Here is a 27,323-nt window from a genome sequence, read left to right on the forward strand (position 1 = left end):
AAGAGGGGAGGATCAAAAGAGGAGCATTAAAGAGAAATACAAGTTGGGAAAAGAGGAGTAAATATTTGCCCAAGGTGATGGGATGTAAATCACAACTGCAACCTGCCTCCAAGTGTGAATGGTAAGCGCTGAGTCAGACTGCCAAGTGAGAGTCAGAGGTTTAACAAGGGAGAGGAAAAGGGGACACCCACTGTACCAAAGTACTGAGATTTCCCTCACACTAAGCACTATGAAGCTTCAAACAGATCAACAACACCACCAAAAAAAAAGAAAAAAATCCCCCAAATGCCCCCCAGGGTGACATGAGCTTTTGCCTTTGTCCTTTTCAGATTTGCCTGGTCAGAACGGATGTTTGTGATCGCACCAGCCTCAACTCTTATACCACGCAGCATCAATCAGAAATAAAGTAGGCCAGTGAGGAAGGGATTAATTTGAAAACCCACCTGTCTCAAGGGGGAACCACAGAGATTTAGGTTTTTCCTAAGCCACTACAAAAGCACAGAATAATGAATGCCACTTGACAGGAAGTCGATGATGAATAGTGATTTGTTACCTGGTCCCAGCCTAGCGCACGGTGGGCTAAGCAGAACTCTGTGTGTATGTGTGTTTCTTAATGAAGTGTGTCCTAATTTCCTGGCTTAATTTCCCGTCTATTCCTAGCATCACACTCCTGAATTAAGGCATAGCTGCAGAGGAGAAGGAACAGTGCAGGGTCTCCCTGACAGGACAAGCTGGCAGTCCCTGGGTAGGCTCCTACAGGCACACACACCAACCAGTGCAGTCGTGCACAGCCCGCCGTGGTGATGGGGAACAACTGGGCTCTGTGTCAACTGGTTGAATCCAAGAGCTCTGGAGGAATTACAGCCTCAAGCAGGACCTTGAAATAGAATATAAAGTGCAAGTGAGGGAGAAAAGGAAATACAGGGAGGGCGATCTGGGGCCTTTTTCACAACCACCAATATCAGGAGGATGAAGTATTGCTGTTTCTACAGATTTCCTCTGAATTAAAAGGAGCTTCAAAGGGGGGAAGAGATCCTTTAAATCTGAATCATGCCGTGTGGGTGCTTTTAAGCTAACAGTATGATCTGATGCTCTAATTCAGATGGGTATGAATTAAAACTGGAGTATGCAATGGTATATTTTCTTGCCTCATGTACAGAGACCCTAGCACCTGGCATCAGCTCTGTGTTTTATACCAGTGTCCTTGTCACATTCCTACTGCTGGTACATCTTACCAATCCCATATATCACAGGCACATTTCTCATCCAGCTCTCCCTGCTGTAAACTGAATCTGACTGCCTGTCTGTGGGGGAAAGGAAGGATTCTGTAGAGCTGCATTGCCCTAAGCCTCGCAGAGCACAAACCAGACAGGACAAAGAATGCAAACAAAGGAGGAAGGACAGGGCTGAGTCTGGCCTGGACAAAGACTCCCCAGCTTCAGTGAGGCTGTGGCAGGCATGGTTTGGCTTGGTGCCCCTGCTGACAAACCAACACACCATGACAGCAGGCAAGCGGTGCTGTTGCTGCTGAGTCCCATGAGGCCCACGCACCCGATTTGGCACGTAGCTTTAAATAAATTCATCCTTTCAAACCATCTCAAGAAAGAGTCCTTCCCCTTATTACAGCAGATCACATCAATGGGACTGAGTATTAGCCAGGACATACAGTTTTCATGAGACTTGAAGAGGAGTTGATACCTACATAGCTAACCTTGCAATGCAGACTTACTCAGTGCCTCATGTTTTTGCCACTGGGAACACTTGGCCTCAAATTGTTCTTCAGAGAGGTTTTAGTTCCTGGTTGTAAATCCTTGCTTCTGCCCAGGAGGCATAAGGAGCACATACCCAGCCTGGACAGAGCTGCCTGCAACATGGTGGAGAAGAAAACCTGGGGGGGTCAGACTGGTGGCCAGTGGCAGGGACAGAAAGTGGCAGCTACTGGCAAGAACTGTGAGAAACTTTCACACATTTGGGTGACCTGAGTAAGACATGGGAGCTGAGGAGAAGTGGGATACAATGAACCCCCCTCCCCCCAGTGCTAGTAACAAATAGTCATCCGTGTGTCTTCACACTGTTGGTGAGGTCAAGGAGAAAGGAGGAAAGCAGTGATCCAGTCTGAGATAAGGATGATGCTATGGCTCAAGTGAGAGGGAAAAAACTGGAAGGAACTCTTCAGAACAACTGATTGTTAACGAGCCTTTTTGCCCTGGTGGCAAAGGGTACACTGCATCAGCAGGAAGGTCTGAAGTCCATGAAATGATGAGTGGCTGCTGCAGAGTACCCAGAGAGACCATGGCTAACAGTTTTATTCCTACTCATATGCAAGCAACTTGTGCCACTGCAGCAGCCCAGCAATGCAATAAAGCAGGAGCAGAAGTGGTGCTGAGCACCTGACACAGGTAGGCATCACCGTGTTGACATGGCACCCAGAGCTGTGCACCACTTGCCACTGCCCACCCTGCCTGCAAAGCCATGGCTGCAGTGGGCTTCCCTGGAGCTGGGCACTGCTGTTCACCATGGAGAGAAGAGCCTTCCCCTCCACCTGCTCCTGCCTCTGCTGAGCATGCCTGCTTCATTAGCTCATCCTCTGCTGCCCCTCTTTCTGTCTGCAGTCTCTGGCTTCTCTCTTTGATTATCCATATGTTGTTCACATAAGGAGCTCTCCCCAAGATTTAATTCTTGGGCCTGCTGCACAATAAAAAGGCATAACAAAGTGTCAAGATTGCATCCTGCAGAGTGCTTACCAAGGCTTACCTTGCCATTCACAACCTGTTTTCATGGTAGCTGGTCCAATGGTTACATAAAACCTGTGATTCAACTGGAAGGTACCAGAACAGCAGAACAGCCATGCCTGTACCATCCATTTGCATTTTCTAGCCCCTATTTCCGAAATATTCTTATTTTCCCTCTTGAGTTAGTGACTTCAAATTTCATTTTGAGTCCTCTAAAAATTTCACTTCAAAAGATAACTTCCAGACATTAAAATTAACAAAAAGCCCAAATCAGCCTGTTTATGATACTGGACCTGATAGAAGGGACAGTTTAAACAGATCAACAAAATACTAATTCTTGCAAATGCGAGCTACTGAGATCCTCATCAAGATGGAGGAAGGCAAGATAGGGGGCTGATTTTGTGGGGGAAGGCTACAGCGGCCCATGGGAGGGCACAAAGGAAATCCCAATGGTGGTAGTGGGCTGGATTTGGCTGCTTACTGCATCCCTGTACCAGCAGGAGATGTCAGGGAGGGCAGGGAATGCCTGTCACTGATGGATGTCACAGCACCTGACGCATGCACCTATGGCTGAACACACTCTCTGCTGCACCCAAAGTTCAGGGGAACAAAATGTGGATCTTTCACTCATTCCCCTCATCCCAACTACCCTCAAACAGCACCCCTCAAATTTTCCCTGAATCCCTAACAGACACAGGGCTGTGCTGCCCACCACGGGCACCTCTCGGTTGTCTCCCTCTTGGATGCACTGCCTCCCCACCACAGTCTCTGGAGCACTGGTGGGAAGGGGGTGCCTTTCTCCCAGTCCCACTGGGGTCTCCCCCGCTGTGTCCCCATCGCTGCAGCCGCTTGCCTCGCTCCTGTACAAAAGCCAGGGCTCGTCCCCTCTCATCCCGATGCCTGTCTCTGTGAGTTTATTGTCATCAGCCGTAGCAGGGGAGAGGTGGAGGGAGGGGAGGAACTGTTCAGCTCGGTGTTTTCTCTTGTAACCTGTGCCTGACCAATCTACCTCCTCAGGGGCTGTGGGGAGCTCCTCCCGCTCTGGCATCTCCTCACCCCTCCTCGAGCCCCTCGGCTCCTGGCACCCGGAGAGGGATGGCAGCAGGGGCGGCATGAGGGACAGAGAGGGACTGACAGCAAGTGCCCTTTCTGCAGGATGCACGGAGAGGAATGAAAACCTCCCGAGCTCCTTCTTCCTCTGGGTGTTTGGGAGCAGATCCTGCCTGCCTGGCGGGGTGACTCCTCTGCACTGTCTGTGCGCGTTCCTGTGCGTGTGCTGCTGCCATCGCAGATGTACCCCCAGCTGTCACTTCACCGCGCACAGTCGCTCCCTCTCCCGCCTCTCTCTCTCCTTCTCTCTCCCCCTATTTATTATTTACGGAGGATTACAGTCCCTTTCCCACGCTGTCATCTCGCTGTGCGGCTCCCCTGCCCTCCACGCGTGGCAAGCGGCTGGCTAGCGAGGGCTCCTGCCAGCTAGGGTCCAGAACAGAGGCACTTTCTGCTGGATTTGCTTTGGGATTGTACCGGCTTCAGAGAGCTGGGAGAGCTGCCATTCTCACAGGAGGGTCCATTCCAGCCCGAGAGAGGTAAGCAAAGACGTTTCCCTTTTGTGTTTTTCCCCATCCCCGGCTAAGCGAGGCGAGTGGAGCGGCTTCCCCGGGGAGGGGGGCGGCGGGCAGGGCAGCGCTGCGTGCCAGGCAGCTCCGCGCTAGGCTCCCTGTGCGAGACCGACGGGCAGCATTCCCCCCATCCAGCAGAACGGCAAACCTGCGGCAGGGCTTGTTCCTACTGCTTCCAGTCCAGTTTCAGCCGGGAGCAACTTCTCCCGGCTGAGAACAGCACCGGCAGCTTTGCTGGCACCACAGGCGGCTCCGGTGCAGCTCTGAGGCTCAGAACTCGGTGCTGGGGTCACCCCGCACCGGGCAGCTCCTGGTGAGCCCCGACTTTTGTCCGCTCCCCGGGGCTCTCAGAGGGGTCAGCATGAGAGGTGCCACTCTCCTGACTTTGATGGCTTTGCTGGCTATCACTTTGGACTCGGCTGTCTCAGTAAGAACAACCTAAAATGGAGAAGTACGGACGAAAATCGAAGAGGTTCGGCACTCAGAGCACAGCTGTAGGAATGGGGGGTGTATGTGTATGTGTGTGGGGGTGTGTGCTCACGGACATGACCACAGGACACGAAGTGAAGGATGCCAAATCACAAGTAGAGCCAAAAATAAGTCCCGAGTTGCTTTCAGCATCTCTGCAGGCTGAGCCTGTGATTTCTGAACTTTTGGGAGGAAGGCACAGCACTGAGGCGGGTGGGTGAACCACAGCACAGAGAAGCTTCACAGCCTCTTCCAGCCCTGACTGGGAGGAACGAGTGAGAATGAGGTCCCAAATCCCAAGATAAGGCACACTGTGGACAGGAGCATACATACGTGTTAGCCTGTCTGTGTGTATGTGTGCATGCATACGCGTGCACAGACACGTGCACACACACACACATCCCACACAGGGCATTCTGCCCCCTCCCTCTGCCTGACCAGTTCATTACTGTCCCTGCATCTCCTGCTAATCAAGAGCGACATGTTAAGCTGGGGCTCTCCTGATTTGGGGAGAGAGGGTGTTTGGGGCTGTTGCTCCAACCAGGTCATGACCAAGCTGGGCCCCAGGCCCACCACGTGGACTGTCAGGTAACCTGAATGTGCCACATCCAGCTCAGCCCTGATGGGAATGGCAGCGGGCAGGACACACAGCAGGGTCTGACCTGCCACTCCAGGCTGGAGAGAGAGATTAAGGACCAGAGCTGCTGCTATTGCAGGAGAAGGAAACCCTTAAAAGACAGGGGAATCCTTAATCACTGAGAGCAACTCGTCCCAAAGCAGGGGACCCTCCTAGCAGTGAGGAGAAGGGAGCCTTTCTAGAACTGCAGATCATTTTTCTTCTGAGCTTTGTGGCTCAGATCTGTTGGGGGGCGGGGGTGGATTTTCCTCTAACTGCTGTGGGCAAACAACATTTGCAAGGGAATTATTCCACATGAGCGAAAGGCTTGCGGGAGTTGTCTCCCTGTCAGACATCAGTGCTGCCTCTGTTAGTGCATCCTGTCCACTTGGAGGAATTATGGTAAATCCTGAGCAAAGGGGCTGTTTGCAAAGAGAAAGGCAGGAAGCCTTCTTATGTAATTTTTATACCAGATCATAGCTTTACCCTTTCCTCCAGCAAAGTGAATGTCACATGCTAGCAAGGTGCTGCACTCTCAGCTCAGACATCTTTAAGAGTCACTCCAGCTTCCTGCCCTTCCTCTGGCTTGTTTTTTAAGCCTGATGCAGAAAGGACTTTCTAGGCTTTTCTGCACCACAGAAGCCTGATGAAGGCAGAGCTGTGTGTCAGTAGGGCTGGGAGGGTCAGCACAGGGCCACAAGGATACCTGGACAGAAACATTCAGGGAGCAACAGAGGCTGGAACAGGATGGGGAGAGGCTCAAGCCTGTGGAAGCGCATTTCTGGGTAGTTCTTTGGTGACTCTTGCCTGTTGCTGAGTCAATAGACAGAGCAGGCAGTTTCCTTCACTTGCCATGTTTGGTTACAAGCAGCTGCTTACACTGCTTGACAACTGTCCCAGTCCTGGCTGGCTCAAACCATAGCTCAGATGACCATACTGGGATGCTCTGGCCAGCTGGGTAATGCCTCAGCATGCTACACCATGATACATGCTCAGTTCTCCCTGGAAAGAAGCAGGAGTGGGAGTTCTGGGATGTTCCTCCTGCTGCAGGGAAATACCTTGTCACACATACCCTATTCCTGCTGTGGCTTTACCAAAATGCTGGCTCACAAAAAAGCTTTCTGTGATTGAGGGGATGATAACAGCAAGAAGATGTGCATTTTTTTTTTTCTATTAACTAGTTCAATTCTGGACTCGAGAGATGGAAGGAAAAGTTACTTCATCTATGAGGGGCTGGATTTTGTGAAATATATGATTCATATTGCAAAAGCAAGGAGCTGAAAGTTAGGAAATACTGGTACTGGAGGCAGTGTGCCACTGCACTGGGTTACAGTTCTGGCTGGTAGGATCACACACTGTATTTTTATGAGCTGCTTCATTCAGGGTACTTGGCTACATGACACTCAAGAAGAGAAGCAGGGGGTCCTTCTTTTTTTGGTTGGTTTTTTTTTTTTGATACTGCGAAATGTGCGTCTTTTTTATTTGTTTACTGCCTGCCAAGCAAGCCCTGCAGGCAATACATCACTATTCATTGTCTTGTGCTGTTCTGAAGATGTTAGCAGCTACAGTTGCCTTGTAGCTGATGATGGAAAATTTATGCTCCTGATGAGGCAAGAGAGAATGGTCGTTTTCCTGGCTTTTGATGGGAAAAGAGACTTCCCCTTTTAGCCACACAGGGAAGGAGCAGCAGGTGCAGGACAAGGGCCTGGGACCTCTTGGCTCTCAGTGCTACTGAGTCCTTCAGATTGTACCAGTTTGCTGGCTATGCTGCCAGCATTTTGGAAAAGAGCTGTGAGTGTTCAGCAGTTCTGCAAAATGGCCCCTAGGGTCTCGTGTTGGGCACCCGCAAAATTAGGAATGTACAGACTGTGGCCTCCTGCCAAAACTGTGGTTTAATATTTAATTCTGACCATATAAAACCAGCCTTATTTATTACAACATCCTCATTGTTAGCTTGAATATCACGTGTCCCTTACACTGAGTATGGGACAGGGTCCTGTGAAAAAAAGAAATAGAACTTGGTTGGGTGAGCAAAGGCAGTGTTGTGCTGCATCCATGCAAGTGGCTGAATGAAGGCTGGGCAGGTATAAACTCACATTTAACTCCTTGGCTTTGCAAGCCTATTTTATCATATGGAATTTTTTTTTTCTTTTAATGAAAATAACAATTTCTTCATATTTTTATGAATGGGAATACAAGAGACTGCCTATTATTTATGCCCTGCATAAATGCCCCACGCCCATCACAGCAAGGATTGAGACTTAAATTTACAGCAAAGCCACACAAGTCAGAACCTCCTGACTGACTGCAAGAAAAACCTGGAAGTTTCTCTTGGAAGACATGCCCTGCTACCACACTCCTCCTCACTTCAAGGAGGCCGGGAAGATTCCTTCCCCATGAACCATGCTCTCACACAAGGGATAAAAAACCAAGACCTCACCTTGAGTCTGGAGATGAGCTGTTAAAGGCAACTTGGCTTGGCACTCATCTCTTGGGCTGCATTTCCCCTCCTGGTGAGACTCCCTAGTGCCAGCACTGCCCAAAGTGACTTTGCTGTGTGGGGGCAGAGGGGCTGAAGGTGCTCTCCACACTGCCAGTGATTTTGATGGGATGTCAACTTAGCCATAAAGGTGTCTCTTCTGTGTCTGCAAGCCCTGTAGAAAACTAAAGTCACATCAAATTTGCAGACCCTCCTCAGCCCCGGCAAGCTCTGCAGCATGAGGCTGTGATCTGTGTGCTAACCCAGATGCATCCAAAGATCCTGGCTGGAGCTCTGGGTTGCGAGAGCTGTCACCACATCTTGCTGAGCTATGGGCAATGTTCCCAGCTTGTAAAAAGTATAAATGTGTCCCAGGGATCCGCAGGCACCCCTGGAGCTGGAGGCAGCAGCCCAGATCCCATGCAGTTTGTGTGGACTTTGCAGGGCTGCCCCTCTTGGACACTGATGGGAGGCACTGGGGCAGCAGAAGAGCTCCAGGCTCTTCCAGGCAGCACCAACAACCTTGTGTCACAGTGGCAACCAAGTGAGACAGATCTCTGCAACTCATTAAGGCAGAAAAAGGTCTCCTTCAGAGTCCAGTACAAACGCATGGTGTGGGAATGATGAGAGTCAGCCTTTCCTCAGGATGTTTGCCAGGAGCTCTCTGCATGTTGGGTTGCTGGTCCCCCTATGGTAAGAGCTGAGAGGATTTTTACTGCCAGTATCTTGTGCTCTGCCCCACCACTGTGCAGGCATGGATGGTCCCTGCCCCTCTGGACATGCCCAGGACATGGACAGCCTCCTGACACCTCAGCTAAGTTCTTCCATTTTTCCAGTGTTTTCTACATCGTCTCTCTCCTCCTGCTCCAGCTGCCAAAGTGACAAGCCACTACCCTTGCAGCTCATTTTGGGAGCCTGGCACCCAGGGAAGCACAGCCAATGAGGGGAGTGAGGAAAAGGGGGAGCAGCCTTGGTGGCAGCAGCTCTTCACCATGCTGGCTTCTCCACCAGAAGAAAGAGAAACAAGAGTCAAGCATAAGGAAGGCCAGTGAGCTCAAGGGCCCAGTGTATTTCAAAATGCAGGCAATGAAAAAAGCAAAACCAGTTTTTGAACTAATGCAGAAATGAATGATGGGAAAAAAGCAAGTGTAGGGCATCTTGTGTGCAAGGGCTCACTCAGGCTTGCAAAACCTTGCCTCATTTTTGGATGAGAAACCACAAAGAAGGGAAAAAAAGATCATGGCTGAAATGCCTTGAACCCCATAAGATGTAACAGGGGTCTCTTGATATTGATCTGGAAGCCCCTTGATTTGGCAGTCTGGTCATGCTGTTCAACAGAAATCTGGCCTAGCGCTCCAGGGACAGAGCTTATATTGATTAAAAACTTACATTTTCCTATCTTGCTGCTAAACTGATGCACCTCCATCTACTACTCTGTTAGTGTAAATGTATCTCTTATCTCAGACAGGCTGGCACCTTCCCTCTTAAAGATCTGCTTCATCCTTTGACTCTAAGTAAGAGACCCAGGGAAGGTACTGGGCCATGTTAAAATTTTTGACCCCTCAGAGAATCCTTCACAAATCTGGGCCCATACACACCTTCCTTCTTGAACACCACCCAAATAAAAACAAGTAAGACAATACTTTGGGATTCAGGGCACCATCCAGCCAAGAAGTGCAGAAAATACCTGTGAGCACAGTAGTGATGGGAATGAGGACCACAGAACCAGGATTCTCCCACCACGCTGCAACCTTCTGTCTTCTCTGCCTGCAACCTTTTCCTGGTTGTACCACCCACCCACACCCCCAGGGTAGGCTTGCCAGGAAGCAGGGAGCAGCATTTTAAATGCCAGTGAGCTGGAGGATGCTCGTGGGGTGTAGAGGAGGAACTGGGAGCAGAAGGGTGCCTCCCTCAGACCTGCCAGGGCAGGAGTGGCTGCAGTCCTTCTGTTGAGGGACTGAGCGAAAGGATTAAGGGCCTGAGCTACCACTTACCATGGGATTAACCCCTGCAGGAAATTAAAGTTGTAGGGAAGGCTCTTCACTCCACAGCTGAGAGAATGAGAAAAACTGGGATCTGGATTAGAACTGGCAGGGCTGGTGACAAGCCACCACCCACAGCCAACTGTTCCCGGCTGGATCAGAAAATGTTATCTCAACCTTCATGTAGAACCCCCCTCCACATCTCGCTTGGTTACCAATTTTTGCCAACGGTGCGAGAAGAACAAAAACATCACCCCGTGGCAAGAAAAAGAGGAGGAAACTGGGTAGTCAGCTCACGTGTCCCTCCTCTGAGCCCCTCTCCCACGCCCTCACCCGCTTCCCTTCTCAGCTGCCTCCGCTCTGCAGGGAGGAAACATGCACGTGGTCTGTCGCGTTCCGGAATACTTGGAGAAGATGCTGGCACACACATGGCTGGATTTCTTCCTGTCAACTGCCCCCTCAGCTCTCCTCCTGCTGCTGCTCTGGGCCTCCTCCATATGCCACACTTTCACTGTGCTGGGACTTTCCTGTCACTCCTGGTTGGATATCCCGCTCCCCTCCACCTGCTTCCACAGCTTCCCAAGGAATTCCACATCTCCACAGCAATCTGGGTCTTTCCCAGAAGTGCTACCCTCCCTGTCTCCCCTTCCTATGCTCTGTATTTCTCAGAGGATTTGCTGAGGCTTTATGCCCTTGGTATTTGCAGTTCCTCCAGATTTTCCCAGTCTCATTATTGTGCATTGGTCAGGGAGGCTTGGGATGCAAATAGTGTTTTCTGCTTAAGGTATGGAATGAGGAATCAAGAAAACTGGCTTCTCTCCTGTTTTTGCCACAGGCCTGTCAGGAAACTTCGGGAAAACCTGGCCAAAAATCTTTTATTCTATGTAACTTTGATAAGTTACAAGGCCTTTGATAAGGCCTACAAATACTCTCTGCAGGAGAGGACAGCATCTACAACCCCAAGCGCAAACGCTGCACTTGACAGCTTTGAAAATCCTGAGTGAGTGGGGAACTGATGTGGACTAATGATGAGGTATCAAAAGCAAGGCAGCTGAAATTTCGGCCAGCCAAAGTCAGCAGCCAGTTTTACCTGCATCATAGTTTGCCCTTCCATAAAATAGGGATAAAGTTGATCTTTCCTGAGGGTCTTTCAGGAGGGTCCTGGGGAGGAAACATTTTTACCATCAACACATTTGCATTTCAGAGGTGCCTATATTGCCAATCAAAAAATCAGAAGCTTTTTGACCTTTTCATATCACAAAGGGTGAGGTTTCTATTCACATCAGGCCAGGAATGTAGCAGAGTCCTTTACAAGACCAAGTGGGTTTTACACTTTTTCTGCTTGCTTTACAGCTTTCTGGATGAGGTGTTTTGCCTAGCTGTGATTCATCACTGCAAGTCAGAGGGCACTATTTCTTCTGCAGCTCGGTTTCTTGTATGAATTTAAAATGTGCTTTCCATTGATTGTGATGGCACAACACTAATGAATCTTGAACACGTGTGTTAATACATCAGCAAGTGCTGCAAATAAAGCCCCCAGCTCCTCAGCTTGGAAGCTCACTGGAGCAGTGACACACACTGGATGTCTCTACAGCATTGCTGAGCTTCTCTGCCACCTCTGAGTGTTTTTGCATTCCAAAGAGACAACAAAGAGGGGTTGCCACTCAGACAATGTCACCTCTTGGGATAGAAAATTTTCACAACTACCAGGTCTGTTGGGGGACCTGAATGTATGACATCTCCATGCCATCTAAAGCCACTTGTGGTGTGGTAGTCAGCCACACAGATTATTGTCTCTGCTGCCACTTGCTCCACCAAGGGCAGATGAAGGGACATGCACAGAACAACATGGGTTAGTCACTAAATGCTGGGGTAGCACTGTCCATCACATTATGGGGTGATAGCAATAAAACATGAATCCTAAAAGCAACAAGGAAAGGGGAAGGAAAGAAGATAATCTCCTTAAAGCGTCCTCCATGCCCTCCCTCATGCTGCTGCTTTTCTGATAAAGGCTAAAGCAATTCAGCACTGGAAAGGGGAAAGGGACTTTGCCATGAAGGAGAGTGTGGGGGAGGGATGAAAGTCTGTGCATACTTTCTGATAATTTATTGCTGGCATCTGTTGCAGTCTCTGCTACCTACCCTGCTGTAATATAGGTCACCCACATGCCCTGCCAGTGCTCATAAGCCAAGCTGTTAACGGAGTCTGATCCCTCAGCCATGATCCAAGGGTTAGTGCAAGGGACTTGGAGAGATAATCAGAGACAGAGGTTGCTGGGCTCTGTCCCTGTCAGTGTCTCATCCCAGTGACACAGTCCCCTGTGTCTCTACCCTCAGCGCTGTTGTCTGGAGAATGGGATAGATTTATCCACTCACCCAAAGCAGAAGCACTACTGGCTCTTACCTCAGCCTTACTTCTGGGGGTCATTAAACACAAAACACCACCTGACAGCTATGGTGAGAGCCATTCATAGAGCACATGGCAAGCTTTGCATAAGGTGACACAGAACTGGGAAGAGTTACTAAGAGTTACAGTAAACTGAAACCCTCCCCACTCTTCTAGCATGCTCCTTGGGACCCTCCCCACAAAAGCCAGGGCTTTGGAGTGATACTGCAAACATTACTGGTGTCTGGGCACAGAGGAGCAGGCACAAGGCAGGAATAGTGCCTGCTGTAGTTTTTAGGCCCTGGCAAGTGCTGCGGAGTCATTACAATCCCCTCTGCACCCCCCAGTTCCCTGTTCAATCTAATTAGGGGAATCCTCATTAGAGAGTCCTCTAGAGTCTGACAGCAGGCCAAATGTCCAAGTGGCACTTCAGCTGGGTGTATTTTTGGCCGCTGGAGCCCATGGGCCAGAAACGGATGATTTCATTTTGTTGCTTTGAGCTGAAACTAAAAAAGTTGTCTTTTGCTGTCCTATTTGAAACAGCAATGGGAAAAGGCCATCACCAGCCCCACAGGCTACCCTGTTTTCTCAAGAATGTGGAGAGACATTCAACTCCCAGCACATGGAAGAAAGCTCTGGCCACTGTGCCCCATGGATAACAGGGCATTCAGCTGACATGCTGCTCTAGGGAGAAGGAACCATCTAGAAAGTCCATGAGAGAGACAAATGCCTGGTTTGTGGAGCCCTTGGGTGACTTCAGAGCATTCAGAGCTCCAGCAACGCTGACCAGCCTTGAGCCCCCAAAGCCAAGCAATGCCAGGCAAGCTCAGAACAGATGGCACGGTGCCCCTCTTGTTGAGATGGGGATATGTACATACAGGGAGCACTCCTGGGTCTGGCAGAGTGCTGGCTGCTGGAAAAATCCCAGGCTGTCAGGCTGAAAGCAGCCAGACACATCTGGAGCTGCTTTGGAGAGGCTGGAGGTGTGGGCAGGTGCTATTTGCCCCGAGACCACACATTCCCAGTGCTGCTCTGGCAGAAGTTGTGCAGTTGGCCTGATGCTCTGCACAGCAGAAGGCATCTCTTGGGCCACAAGAAAACTGCTAATTAAGTCAGAATTCAAGACAAGTCAGAGGAAACCTTTAAAAAAGAAACTCTTAAAAATCCTCTCTGCCTCCTTGCTCTCTCCTGACTGTGGAATATTAATCACTAAGGGTATAATGTTCTTATGGGCAGTAGATGCGTAGGAGAAACTGTTTGTTTTTTTTTTTCTTCTGGATCTTTGGAATTAAAATTTCTCAAGGTATAAATTTCATTGACCCTCACTTTTCAGCAGCCAAGAACCTCTACATATTCCAAATCTACTGCTCTGCCACCTGGGCATATGGTGTGCTTGGAGAAGCAGGCAGCTTTGTGGGAGACATGGAGGTTAATAAATGTGGGTTACAGAAGAGTCCCTGGAACATGTGCAAGCCCAGCTCCGTGCACACATTTGTAAATGTAAGCTAGGCTGGTGACTGTGCATTTATACATGAAGGTAGCTGCTTTTAAGTCTTGGAAACACGTGTATGAGTGCACACAGGGTGGCTGCTATCTATGGAGTGGGGAGTGTGGCATATATGTGACATGCTTTAAAATAATCTTGGGTTTATCAAGGCCCTTCCATCTCAGTGCATGTTGCAGTGCAGGAGACTGACATTAAAGCCTGAACAGGTGTTAATCGCTATGCACTGTAATAAATTCTAAACATAGGGAAAAGGCTTATTTATACATGGCTGCTCCTCCCACCCTGCACTCTCTGCTTGAGCCTTGGTGCTGCCTGAGGGAAAGAGGCGCCTGTGAGGTACCAGAAATGAGTGCAAGAGCTGGACTTGCCCTGCCAGAGCAGGAGCCGGGGGTGGACCCTGACCCTGTCCCCATCCTCACACCCGGCTGTGCCAGCCCTGCCCTTGGCCCCCACAATTTCTTGGGGACGGCTTGGATAAATTGCACAGAGCACGGTGGGAGAGACACCAGTGCATGGCCTGAGTGGGGGCCTGGACTGAGGGGACACTGGAGAGGGAAACCGTGTCAGAGCACCCAAGGTTTCATTGTTGTTTTTTTTTTTTTTTTAAATTGCTTAGCCCCCCTAATTGGAACGAAGCCAGCTGATACAGATGGGGTGTTACAAAACAGAGCCAAAAGGCAAGAGCACAAGGAACAGAGCTATCTATAACCCTGACAAAGTTAGATGGAGGGAAGGTGGGGAAGAGGGAAAGGCAGAGCATGGCAGGCGGCTGCCCCTGATGCTGAGAGCAAGGACGTGGTCATTTGGCAACGGGATTTGGAGCTGATCGACTGGCTCTATCCAGCAGGCAGATAAGGCTCTGTGGCTGTCGGCTTAACTCTGCCGTTTATTCCAGTGCTGTAGGGAGTTAAATAGAGCACACGGAAAGCTGCTGCTGGGGAGGGAAAGTCAAGGAGGCAGAGGGAAGGAAGAGGCTGTAATTGGGCAGTGTCCGGGGAGTCGGGTGGAAGTGGCTGCAGGCAGAACCCCTCCAGGTAAGTGCCTGCAGCTTTTCATCCTCCTTTTCCATATGGACAGGCGGGGACAGGAGACTTCGGGGGGGCATTTGGGATGGAGACGTTTCTATGGGGGAGGCTGAAAGTCTCCTCGGTCAGGTCGAGCGCAAGCACCAAATGGGGACAGCTATTTGTTGCAGCTTCTCCTTCAGTGGGAACTGCAGAGAAAGGGCTCCAGCTCAGTTTGGGGAGTGGGGGGCTGCAGTGGATGAGGGCTGAATTGGTTTCTGTACTATGAAAGGTGCTTGGTGCATTGGCATTTAGGTAAATGATCTAAACAGCCTTGCAAATGTGCTAGCCTAGGTACTGAACCTGCTCGTAATTTTCATCAAGATGCTAATTTTAATATTTCCTGATGGTTTATGTCCCCATATAAAATAAATCAGTCTGGGAGCCTGGGGGAGGGTAGGCACCTGGCACGTGTGTGGGGACAGTGTCCTGGTGGCAGTGCAGCACCCAGCTAAAATAGCTGCCGTGGATGTTGTCAGAGCCCCTCAGAGGGGATGGAGGATGGCTTATTTCTGTACTCTGGTTGAAATGTGTCCATCTAACTGCTGCTGTGACCGTGGGTGGCACGTCAGAGAGTACACAGGGGGACAGAAGGATTTGTGGTGTTTTCATTTTTCCTGCCTCCTTGTATCCAAAAGGGAAGCGGGAGGGAAGTTGAAACCTGTTGTCAGTCACTTACTGTCAGGGGAGAGTTTTATGGTCTTTGGGTTTCTAATTAGACTGAGGATTTTTCCTTCTACTAATTAAGATGCAATTCCTCTCTCTTCAACACTCCCACTCAGTCTCCCCCGCCTCAGGTCCTTCCTTATCCTTCTCCTCCGAGGCTCGCTCGCTCTTCAGCTCCTGCAGTTGCTGCAGTGGGAAATCCCCAAGCTGAAGCTGTGCTGCTCTAGCCACCACATCCATTTTACCTTAAAACAGACAGGAAGTGCTGGTAGGGAATACGGCACGGGGTGGGGGGGGACGGGTGTGGTGGAGGCGGGGGAGGAGGAGCGGGGACAGAAGCAGCTTGGCAGCCGCTGGTGCCCAGATCTCAGCGAGCCTGAGCCGTGCGTCAGGCAGAGGATGCACAGGTGGCACCAGCCTGCGTGGAGGCGACAGGAATGAGCCGGAGTCTGCTGCCCTGGCAGGGTCACCTTAGCAATTCGTCAGGTTAACCCTGAGCATGAAGCTAATGTAGCCACCACAGCAGGCTATTCAAGCACAAACTTCTCTCTGGCACTTAGGTGAATCGGGTTTTATTTCTGCACCGTGAGGTTCAAAATGAATTAAATGTTGTGCCTTCAACACACTGCGCCTCCTGGAACACCCTCCATTTCTCCTCCAAAACAGAACTGATGCCTCAAATGCACAACACTAACTGGGGAGGGGAAAGGACAGCTCTGAGCTCAGCCCTGTGCGCTGCACCCAGGGAAGTGAATGTCATCTGCTCAGCTCTGCTTTCCCTCTACAGGACCTGGCAGGCAGGCTACAAGGTCATTCCTTCTCCCTCTGGGGCCGTGGGCCAGGCTGCCTGTTGGATGTGAAGACACGCTGGAGAAGACCACGATGCTGCCTGCAAGTGCTGGCCACCGGTGGAGGAGCAGGTTCCTCATGAGGTGGCAGGAGGCTTGTCGTAAGTAATGCCTGCTCAGGTACCAACTACAGTATTCCTGTTTGTCAAGGGAATGGGAAGAAAATAGGTCACATCAGGGTTAAGAACAGGGGAGAGGGACAGCTAAGAATGGAGATGTTTGAACTAATTCCTCATTCCTTTAGAGGCCAGGCTAGCTGGGAGGGAGAGTGATATTCTAAAGCTGAAGATGGGCTTAAAGTGGGACAGCGAGTGATGATTGCTTCTGAATTCCAGTGGGCCTGGCAGGTGAGAAACAGCACGAAGTCACCATTGCACAAAGATCCACCCTGAACATTTCTCAAATCAGTGTCCTGTGAGCTGCAGGCTCCTCTCTGTGCTTGGGGTTTTACACAGGCTGCTGAGCAAAGCTCTTCACAGCAAAAGTCATGACAGATTTTAGAGGGAAATGCAGGATGTGAAGGCAGAATTCTCCTACCGGGCACTGCCACATGTAGTGAAAATCAAGGAGTAAATAAAGAAGCTCTCTTTCAAATTAAATTGCAAACGTTCAGCCTGTGCACATTCCCAGTGGGCTGGGGCAGCTGCCACAGTACCCCTGAGTGCAGATCAGGCACTCTAGGGTGATGTGGGGCTTTGGGAATTTATCTGCATCTCAGAGAAGTATCTGGGGACCACAGCAGGGTAAAGGGGATGCTTGGAGAGTGTTCCTCACTACTGCATGCCCAGGCACCAAGTAGGTCTGTGGTTTCCCTTGTTCCAGTCCTCCTGGTCATGTTTGGAGCTGCAGCTGTAAGAAGCTGGGGGAATTACTTCCTTCTCCAGAAAACAAACATCTTTGTAATCCATCCTCACAGACTAGACTGTCTAAATTATTTATAATGAACGCTACTGAGTCCTGACTTAATGTGATATACCTGGATCATCTTTCTGCCACCTACTAGTCACCAAACACCCCACAAAGTAACTTGATCTTCCCTAAACACAAAAACACTTCTTATCCATCCTTCCGTAGGGCTGGAAGACAGCTTCAAGTTCTGTCTATTGCTTCCCTGCCTCTCTTTGCTGTAGAGCTGCATCTAAACCAACACAATGAATTCCCTGGCCTCAGCTCACATCCTCATGGATGCACTTCTTGCAGGGAAATGAAAACGAGATCTCTTTTTCTGTATGATTTGAGTAAAATATTTCCAAAAGCATACAGCAATATATGGGTAACAACAAGACATTTTTGGCATATCCTCCACGGCTGCAGAAGCTTGGCATAAATCCACTTCCTGAACAGAACCACAGCCAGCTGCCTGAGGCTGTTCCTGCCAGCCACTGCCAGCACACACACTGGTGGAACCCCACAGCCACCCAGCCGGCGCCGCAGGCGGCCAGGCATTCTGAGAGATAAGCACTGAACAGAATGCCACCTGGATAGCATTACACATGGGCTGCTCTTGCCTTTCTTGGTGTACAAAGCAGCTGTTATCTCATCATCACAGCTGCCAATCTATTATTAATACTGGGCTTTTGTTAAGCATCCAGGAAAAAGATGGGGTCACTTGAATGACTCATTGCTCTTTCCCTTCCTCACTCTGGCTCCCATTCTTTTAATTCCCTCCCTACAACAAAAGTGTGACATATTCTGAACAGAATTAAATATCAGCCAGCCAGTCAGTACCTGTACTGCTGTAGTCCATGGGCTATGATCTACTTTCATGGCAATTTCTGCTGTGGGCCCCAGCCTCTGCATGACAAGAAAGCACAGAGGTGGCCTGGGTAAAGATCTGTCTTACATTTCACCATAAGGATCCATAATTCTCCTTAAAAGAGCACATTTATTGGCATGGCCTGGCCTGATGTATACCTGAGATCTCAACTGTAGGATAGTAAAAAATTATTGAAGAATTGTGAAAGACAGATGAAATAAGAGAGAATTGATATATTATCTCTGAACATTTCTCCTTTGGTCCTTAACAAAGTCTTGTAGCTTAAGATTCAAATGGGATAGTTCTCCTTAGACTACCAGTCCACAAATCTGCCAATTCTCACAGGGATCACTGGGAACACAAAACTTGCCCTGTGCAGGATGACAGGGCTGGAGTATGAAGGCACAACTCCGACAGAAGCAAAGTCACTATAAAAAAATGGGCTGTGGGTCAGTTAAACTCTAGAGAGTGGCACAAGGGAAGAGAGGAAGAGCACGGCTGACTGCAAAGCTGCTCCAGGCAGAGATTCTCCACAGCATGGGTCTCCTTTGGCTCCCTCTCTTGTGGCAGTCTTTTCAAAATTCCTTTGGGATTAAGAAGCAGAACACCTGCTTGTTGGTTCCTTGAAGAAAAGCAGGACAGAAGAACCTGACTGCCAGTTCAGGAAGGCGAGACAATCAATGCATCCCCTTTAGCTACCGTTCACCCCTGAAAAGACTCTGCCAACCCAAGTGGCTGCCTTCTCTGAAGAAAAGTGAGAAAGGGAGAGGACAGGCATGATGTACAGACAAACCTGCTTCAGTTTTAGTCAAATGCTCAAACTTGTCACCTTAAAAACTGCGAGGGAGCTGAATTTGCTTCCCACATTGAAGAATAGTGGAATTCATTGTGCGATCTCAATTCCACAAAAGGAACTAAGATGAAGGATGCAAATGTTTTACATAGTCTGCTTAAACATAACTCCCACTCCTCTAATGACAAGAGGCACAAAGCTTGCTTTCTTGCCGATAATGCTTCTTTGTCACAAAAATGAGAGTTGGAAAAGCCACTGGCTCCCAGGGAAGGTTGGTAACTAGTGCCCTGGTGCCACTGGTAGGATCTGGACCCACGTCTGGAATCCACAGCAGCTCTGAAAAATGTTGATTTGTGATTTGTCCAACCTTGAAATAGAGTAGGAGAAAGGGTGTGTGTGTGTTAACCCTTTTCCTGACACTGCTTTTGTCAGTTACCAACACACACCTCTTTTTCCCATTCCATTGTTGTGGGCCATTTTGGTCAGATGTGGTTGAAACTGTTCTTTGCATGGCTTTTGTCTGCCCAATTGGTAACCATGATTCCAGAAAGTGTCCACAGCTCTTAATAAGAACAATTGCTGGATTTGTACCCAGTTACCACCTCTAGATGGGGGTGGTCACTGGCCACTCAGAGATACTCTTGGGGCTGTTGCTATGGGATTCAGAAACTGTTTAGAGAGCAATGGCAAATACCAGTTGTCCAGTGATTTAGGGACTCCTTGTTACTTTTTAGCAGTTGTCTTGGTCATCCCGTTGTAATGTAATGTAATTCATCAAAAAGTGGACACAAGGCCCATATGACAGGCTGTGAATATGGTAATCAAACTGATTTAGTGTCTTATCTATCACAAATATTAGGATTCAAACTGCAGGAGCATACCTGAAATGTAGGTTGTTTTATTTTCATTTTTCTTAAAAGCTTTTTAATAACATCTATTTTCATGAAAAATTGGAACTTCTTAAATATACCTGGTCCCTCCTGTCTACCCTGACTGTTTAGAAAGAGCTGTCCTTTGTCAGAAGTGACACCTCCCACCACTCTCTGCTCCATTCTCCTCTGCCAGGTACCAGTGCTCCAGTATCTGTCGGCAAAGTCTGCTGGGATGCCCTGTTATGACTTTGTTGTGAAACTGGAAGGATATTTACTTGTTTTTTCCTAAAAAAAAACCAGGCTAAGAGTAAAGTCATGCTGTCAGGATGCAGGCCAGGGGTAAAGGAATGTAGCTGTGAGGAAACTCATGACACTGCAGGGCATTGCAGTGAAGAGCCCTGCTGTGAGAGGGTTGTGTTGTAGTTGGTGGTAGGTGAGGATGGGAAAGCACTGATCTAATCCATGCCCTCTTCCTTCCCTGCTTTTCACCTTCCAGTGCTTGGCTGCTGGCTCTCACTATGTGCTGCTGACTCCTTCTTTGCTTGCCCTTCCTCCTGCAAGTGTAACAGTGGCAACCTGGAAGTGGACTGTAGTGGCTTGGGCCTCTCTTCCATTCCCTCAGACATCCCCACAAACACCAGGACCTTCCTCTTTCTCAACAACAAACTCAGCATCCTGCCAGGAGCAGTGTTTTCCAACCTCTCCGCTCTGCAGAGGTTGGATCTATCCAACAACTTCTTGGACCAGCTCCCTCAGAACATCTTCAGCGACCTGGGGAACCTCACAGAGCTCCAGCTGAGGAACAACAGCATCCGGGCCTTGGACAAGGACCTGCTCCAGCACACGGCCCTGCTGCGCCAGCTGGATCTCTCCATCAACGGCTTGGCCCAGATCCCCTCGGGCATCTTTGACGACCTGCCTGCTCTCCGCTCCCTCTCCCTCAGGTCCAACCGCCTGCAGAGCCTGGACAGGGTGACCTTTGAGCCTCTAACCAGCCTGCAGCAGCTCCAGGTTGGGGATAACCCCTGGGAATGCGACTGCAACCTCCGAGACTTCAAGCACTGGATGGAGTGGTTCTCCTACCGAGGTGGGTGCTCGCGTGCGGAGGGGAGGCGGGTGGAGGAGCGCTGGTCTTCCAGGAAAAGCAAAAGGCAGGCAGGGAAGAAACAGGAGCAGATGCAACTGGCAGGTCAGGCTGACCTGATGGACAGGTCTCAGCCAAAGAGCATGAGATCCTGCTACAATTCAGTGCCACTGCACCTTCATACAGCAACACTGTCAGTCTGTGAAGTCCCCAGCAGCCTTAGATCTCCTATTCCCTTGTTTTGTTTCTAATCTAAACTATTACCTGTTTTTTTGGGTTTTTTTTTAATCTTGAGAGAAGAAAGAACTTTCCTCAAGTAACACTAAAATTTTAGGATTATGAATTTACATTACTCTTTCTGCCTAAAGAGAAGAAATGCTTTTCACACTTGGAGATAACCATCCCATTCTCTTTCTTAAGCTGAGAGAATCAGAAGTCAGATTTGGCTGTAAAGCATCAGGTTTGTTGCCAAAAAAAAGAACCTTAGGAAACAGTGACACTTAGGAAAAACACTGCAACTCATATTGGAGAACCCAAACTACAGCTCAAATTAACAAGCCAGGCCCCCAGTCAGACTGGCTATGAAATCATTTCAAATGGAGCAGTTTTTGACAAGTTTGCATTTCCAGCTTTTCCTTGAAACACAGAAGACTTAGAAAGGTACATGTCACTTATCAGAAATGCTGATGGGATGACATGCATTCAGGAGCTGCAACTCCAAGAAAGATGGCACATTTTACAGGAGTGAGGATTGAAGGCCTGACCTTCTGTTTCTGGAACCAACGAGTAGGAAAGGGTCTCAAATCATGCGGATAGCAACAGTCAGCTGTCACATCCCTGCTGATCACAGCCATGCTGCAAGGAGATTATCTCTGCCTATGGCTACACTGCAGTCTGAAATATGCATTTGTGTGAGCAGAATCAAACAAGCATACGAGTGCCACTTGGCACTTTTTTTTTGATTTGTTCTTTTTTCTTGACTACCATATCAAAAAGTCAGTGGAAAGCATGCAGACATAACTTTGCTTTTTTCCCTCCCTTCCAAAGAAATTGCTCAGACTCACTCAAGCATTTGTTTCAACATCTGTCATTATTTTCACAGAGATGGATTAGTTGTCAGAAGACGGGATGTGTATCTGTTGTTTTTTTGAGAAGGTACAGCCTGGTTGTATATTTTTGCTTTAATTTCTCTTTTTCTAAAGTGGTTCTGCTGAGACTTACATAACTCACTAAACAGTATGAGGCTGAGTTAAATGGTTTCAGAGGGCTTTCATGTCTTGGCCTATTCAGATATGCACCAGGAGCTCTAATGTCAAACCCACCCTAGGCAGAGGCACACTGGCCAGCTAACACGGTTGAAGCCTCTGCAGGGAAAATACTTTAGCAGGTGTGAATGCAGGCCCACGAGCTCACCCCAGCTGAGGACCTAACCCTGCTGCCTCTGTGTGGGCATGGAGCTGTGATTGATTCCAGTTATCTCTGTTGGAACAGGTGGGAAAATCGACCAGCTGGCCTGCACCTTGCCCAAGGAGCTGAAAGGGAAGGACATGCGCATGGTGCCCATGGAGATGTTCAACTACTGCTCCCAGCTGGATGACGAGAACAGCTCTACAGTGCTGGACAATACTGGCCCACCTTGCACTAAAGGAAGCCCTGCTCCTTCCAAATCTAAATCAGGCCCAGAAACAGAAGTGGAGCCCAGTGTGGGATGCCCTCAGAAACAGCGGTACAGGCCTGTGAGCGTGCGCCGGGCTATTGGCACTGTGATCATTGCAGGGGTGGTTTGTGGCATCGTTTGCATCATGATGGTGGTGGCAGCTGCCTATGGCTGCATCTATGCCTCCCTCATGGCCAAGTACCACAGGGAGCTGAAGAAGAGGCAGCCACTCATGGGTGACACAGAAGGTGAACATGAAGAACAAAAACAAATCTCTTCTGTGGCGTGAAACTGTTCTAGGAAGGAAGGGACAGCGATGAAAAAAGGTACCTGAGAGCAGTCAAGCATGGGGTCCTCCCAAAATACATCTTCCCAGACAGACTGTGCTATTGCTCCACTCACCCAAGTAGTACAACATGCTTCTGGGGGGTCAGGGCACCTGGCTCAATTTCTTTTCCTCTGCCCCAGGCCCATTTTGTGCCCTTTCACCCTTGGGCCCCCAGACAAATAAAGTAGAGTCAGACCTCGAGTGCTTGCTGTGCCTCATGCCCTTGCACAGAGCTTCCCTCACATGCCTGCTGCAAAGGCAGCTGGCACCTTCTGGGACCCTGGGTCATCCTCTCAGCTTCGGTCCTGAGTCATCCTGTGTCCTGTCAAGAGTTCTCTGCAAACAGAGAGCAGCTGTGGGAAACCTTGTGTGGGGAGCAGGACACCAGAAGTGTCCCCATCTCACTGTTAGGTCACTGCTGTTGTGTGACACGAAGCTGCTGCCTGCCCTACAAATCAGTGCTGCCAAGATTACATCAGAAGGGAGGCAAGGTCCCTATGCTAGGGCAACAGTGAGTGGTAGATTTCCCTTCTCACTTTTAGAGGTGGAATGATATCTGTATCACCCTAACACACTGCCAGGGAGCACAGTGTCCCTCTGTTTGCTCCTGGCCAAGTCCAAACCTTTGAGCTGACACACACATCATCTGCTGCAGGTGCACAGGCACAGAGTCATCCTCCTGTACACACACACACACACTGACTCATTCTGATCCCAACATTTGCACACAGAGCCAGTCCCAGTTCCAGGCATCCAGGCACCCCACCTGCACATGCAGAGCTATCACTCATGCCCATGCTGACCTGCCCTCTGCATGCAGCCATGGATACATCCAGCCACTTTACTTTATCCTGATCATAGTAGTGTGTATCACCTTCTGCTTCAGACAAAAAACATGCACACGCCACTGAGGAGTAACAAAAACATCTGAGCCATAGTGCAGAGCCAGTGGGAACTGGCAGAAAAGGATGGAGAGAGGCAAAGTTATTGGGATTTCAGCACCAGTCTGTGGAAATAAGTACACAGCATCAAAAAAAAAAAAAAAAAAAGAAGGTGTGTTCTTATCTATTTTATGTCTTCTCAAATAAATGGAGAGGGTAAGGATATGAAGCCTCCATTTAGAAATGTTTGATTGGCAGATGAGAAGTGGGTCATCAGGAAAGACTAGAGGAAGAGGTGGCTTACCAGGAGCATAAGCTGTGCTGAGTAGTGTGAGCCTAGGGAAGGTGTCAGGGGAAGAAGTCACACAACCCAGGAGCTGCTATGGCTGGCACGCGGGCCAGCACTGTGTGTGGAACAGGGTGATGCAGCCAGGGTGACCAAAAAGAGTGGGAAGAGTTATGGAGGGTCTTGAGGTGACGGCTGGAACCTGGAGCAGTGTGGCACATGTGGGAGAGCCCAGGAAGGGTCTGGCACAGAAGGCAGCAGAGCCCACATGCACTCCCTGTACCACCACTGGGGTGTCCAATGACAGCCACAGCTGCACCTGAGTGTGCCACACACACACAGCTGTGCACACTGCCACTGTCACACAGGGTGACTTCCCCCAACCAGATTTTAAAGCCCTCAGACTGCAGTGCCTCCTATTAGTCTTAGCTCATTCTGACCTGACAAGTTAAAAAAAAAAGTGAGAGGGAAAAAAAAAAGAAAGGAACTCAACATAAGGACTCATTTTGTATCACTGGAAGTGGGATAAAATGCTGTCTCCAGGGGAGAGCACACATTGCCATGGTAACCTGCTCTAACCCGTCACAGTGGGTATTCCTGGGCGAGGAAGATGACACCGGAGGTCGTGTGGATGTGCCTGTGGATGGTGTGATCCCTGCCATCAGGAAACAAGCTGGCAGCCAGCCCAGCTTTGCAGGGTGTTTCACTAGCAACCTGTGTTCAGAGCCCTGCGTGCTCTGCAGGTGGACCCTGCCAGGGCACATCACCTCTTCCACCTGCTCCATCTGAATCCCAGTGCTGTTGGACATCTCACAGCCCTCCTGCTCGCTGTGACTGGATCCCTATGGAAGCAATGCACACTGGCTCCTCACTCCTTCTGGTCCCAGAGAGGTGGCTGTACTGACCTGTGGGCTCACAACATCACTAATCAAAGCCTGGAGTGGCAAAATCCCTCCTGGTCTACCCAGAGCCAAGGAGACAGGGTGTTCTGGATTGTTTTAGTGTGACTTCCCCTCAACACGGGGATGCATGGGGCAGAGGAGGATGTTCTTCAGGGAAGCAGAAGACCAGGCTGTCACGGAGGAAGAACTGGGAGAAGCAGTCAGCCCGCCCACCAGTGTGAGCACACATTTTCCCCCTGCTTCCAGCACAGTGTGGGGAAGAGGAAGAAAGGAGGGGGGCTGGTGAAATGTGAGGAGGAAGGACTCTTCCCCCATGCACTGTACAGCCACTCCAACCATCCCATCTGCTCCAAGTGGAGCCCGCTCTGAAGGGCAGAACTGGTGCACTGCAGACTCTGTATGTGTGTTATTGCTGTTCCACATTCCCAGCAAGCCAGGACCACACTCTGCCTGCTGGATCCAAGCCTCTCCCCAACCTCCCTCTCAGGGGAACCTCTCCCTTTACCATACTGGACTCCGCAATCATACTTGAAATGGGACTTGAGTCAGAGTGGTATATTTATAGATCTATATTTTACTTGCATCAAATAATGGTGACATATTGCACAAAACAAATGGGATCTATATGTGTGTGTGTGTGTGTGTGTGATGTGTGTGTGTGCGTGTGTGAGAGAGAGATAAGGGAGAGACTGTTTTTAAGGGAATAGACTAGAAGTGAAATGAATGGGAAGAAGGTAGGGGACAATGCAGGGGTTGAAGGTGTGAAATCCTCCTTTCCCTGCACCTTCCCTGTGACTTCCTCCTGCCCTGACCAATTTTTCTTTGTTGCTAATAATATTTTCTATATCCTGTGTTGTGGGGCTGGTGATGACCTTGCCCATCCTTTCCTTTTTTGTTTTAATTTATACAGCAGAAAGTCTGGATTTATCTCAACCCTAGACAAGGGACTGCTATGTTTAGAAACCCACCCAGGAAAGGAGAAGACAGGAAAGGGGAGAACTGAGTGTTGCTGGGAAACACGAAGGCTGGCTAGGAGGAGTCCCTCTGGAAAGCAAATACTCTGTTTGGCAGGATGAGGACCTGTCCTTGTGCATGCAGAGCCGAGTAGCTGGGCTCACTGGGAAGTGCCCTCTTCATGGCACTGTTTGCAAACAGGCTCCTTCTCTGCTCCCCAGCACACCTGGAAATCAAAGCCTGGTGTGACTGAGCTGCCCACAGGCACTGCAGGGAGCACGGCACCCTGAGCAGGCAGAAACAAAGCTCTGTGGGATGCTGGATACACAACGAGACCCAGTGCTCCTTGTGTGCCCAGCCGAGGGGCTCCTCTGCTGTGTGGGGACAGCAGCTCCTGTTGTCCCTGCAGGCGTGGCAGGGATCCCCCTGGATGCACCCTCTGCTGCAGGCAGCTGCTCCAGTGACACACGCAGGTGCCTCAGGAAAGGGTTTTCTGGGGCCGACAGGAACAGCCCTCCTGCTCCCCCTGCTCCCCTTCCCCACACATCCACCTGTGGGACAGGTAGGCACATCCCTTGCAGGGAACAGATGGCACTTGTAATTCCTTTTTCTTTTTTGTTACTGTTTGAGGGAGAGCGATAAGATTTTCTAAAATGATTGAATGGAGGTTTCTTTGGCATGAGACAGAAAATTTTTAAAGGTATATTATATTTCTGGCTTGTTGTTACAGAATAATAATAAAGAATGTATTTTCCTATGCTCCTTCTTGTTTAAATGAGATCTCTGATCATACCATTCAATCTTTCCCTATCCCCTGCAGAAGCACACACCACAGGGACACAGCCAGCCAAAGGAGAAAGCCCCTCAATTCTCACAGATATATTCTTGTCTGTACACACTGTTTGAAGTTGGAGTGATCATGCACAGACACACAATACATCCGTGTAAGTCAGGGTGAGGCTCTAGGACTAAACACACAGTCAGTGAAGGTGAGACCCTAGATCTAGAAACACACACACAGAGAATGCCCCAGGGACACAGCCAGACAAGGGTGATTGTATAACAAGGATAAGATACTGTGGCAATCAGCTCATTACATAAAAGTAGAAAGGGCCAAATTAATCCCTAGTGTAAGAATGCAGGAGCCAATGGAGTTATATGTAGGTCAAATTTGATTCCAAAAGCTTTTTTTTTTTTTTTAATTAGAACATAATGTAACAAATAGGGAGCTATGGGTTCCTACATCTCCAGATTTCTGACCCTCTTGAGCAAGGTTATTTTGAAATGGATGGAAATTGCAATCTAATCCTATTGCACCCCCAAGTACACAAGCTGCTACCCCTAGAGCTAAAAGAGTCTCTCCACCAGCTGTTCCCTGGCTAGGTCTATCACACACAGCTAAGAAGTTTAAATTCCCCACTTGGCCACTTTCAGTGCTAAG

At 49.4% G+C, this 27,323-nt stretch overlaps 2 protein-coding genes across 5 annotated transcripts in view; one reads left to right on the forward strand and one right to left on the reverse strand.

Annotated features, from left to right (window-relative positions):
• Positions 1–27,323, reverse strand: part of CACNA2D4 (calcium voltage-gated channel auxiliary subunit alpha2delta 4) — a 123,348-nt gene that overhangs the window by 25,894 nt on the left and 70,131 nt on the right. The window lies entirely within an intron of this gene.
• Positions 3,699–26,641, forward strand: LRTM2 (leucine rich repeats and transmembrane domains 2). 4 transcript variants are annotated; one of them, XM_064421271.1, is made up of 5 exons: positions 13,579–14,825; positions 15,638–15,789; positions 16,309–16,470; positions 20,287–20,877; positions 22,366–26,641. In XM_064421271.1, the coding sequence occupies exons 3-5, from the start codon at positions 16,404–16,406 to the stop codon at positions 22,818–22,820; spliced, it is 1,113 nt and encodes a 370-aa protein (XP_064277341.1). In that variant the 5' UTR covers positions 13,579–14,825; positions 15,638–15,789; positions 16,309–16,403; the 3' UTR covers positions 22,821–26,641. The 4 variants fall into 4 exon arrangements, with proteins under 4 accessions (XP_064277339.1, XP_064277341.1, XP_064277342.1 ...); XM_064421272.1 differs by having other exon boundaries at positions 15,653–15,789; XM_064421269.1 differs by lacking the exons at positions 13,579–14,825; positions 15,638–15,789 and adding an exon at positions 3,699–4,321.

This window comes from Passer domesticus, chromosome 5 (genome assembly GCF_036417665.1).
Source record: "Passer domesticus isolate bPasDom1 chromosome 5, bPasDom1.hap1, whole genome shotgun sequence".
NCBI lineage: Eukaryota > Metazoa > Chordata > Aves > Passeriformes > Passeridae > Passer > Passer domesticus.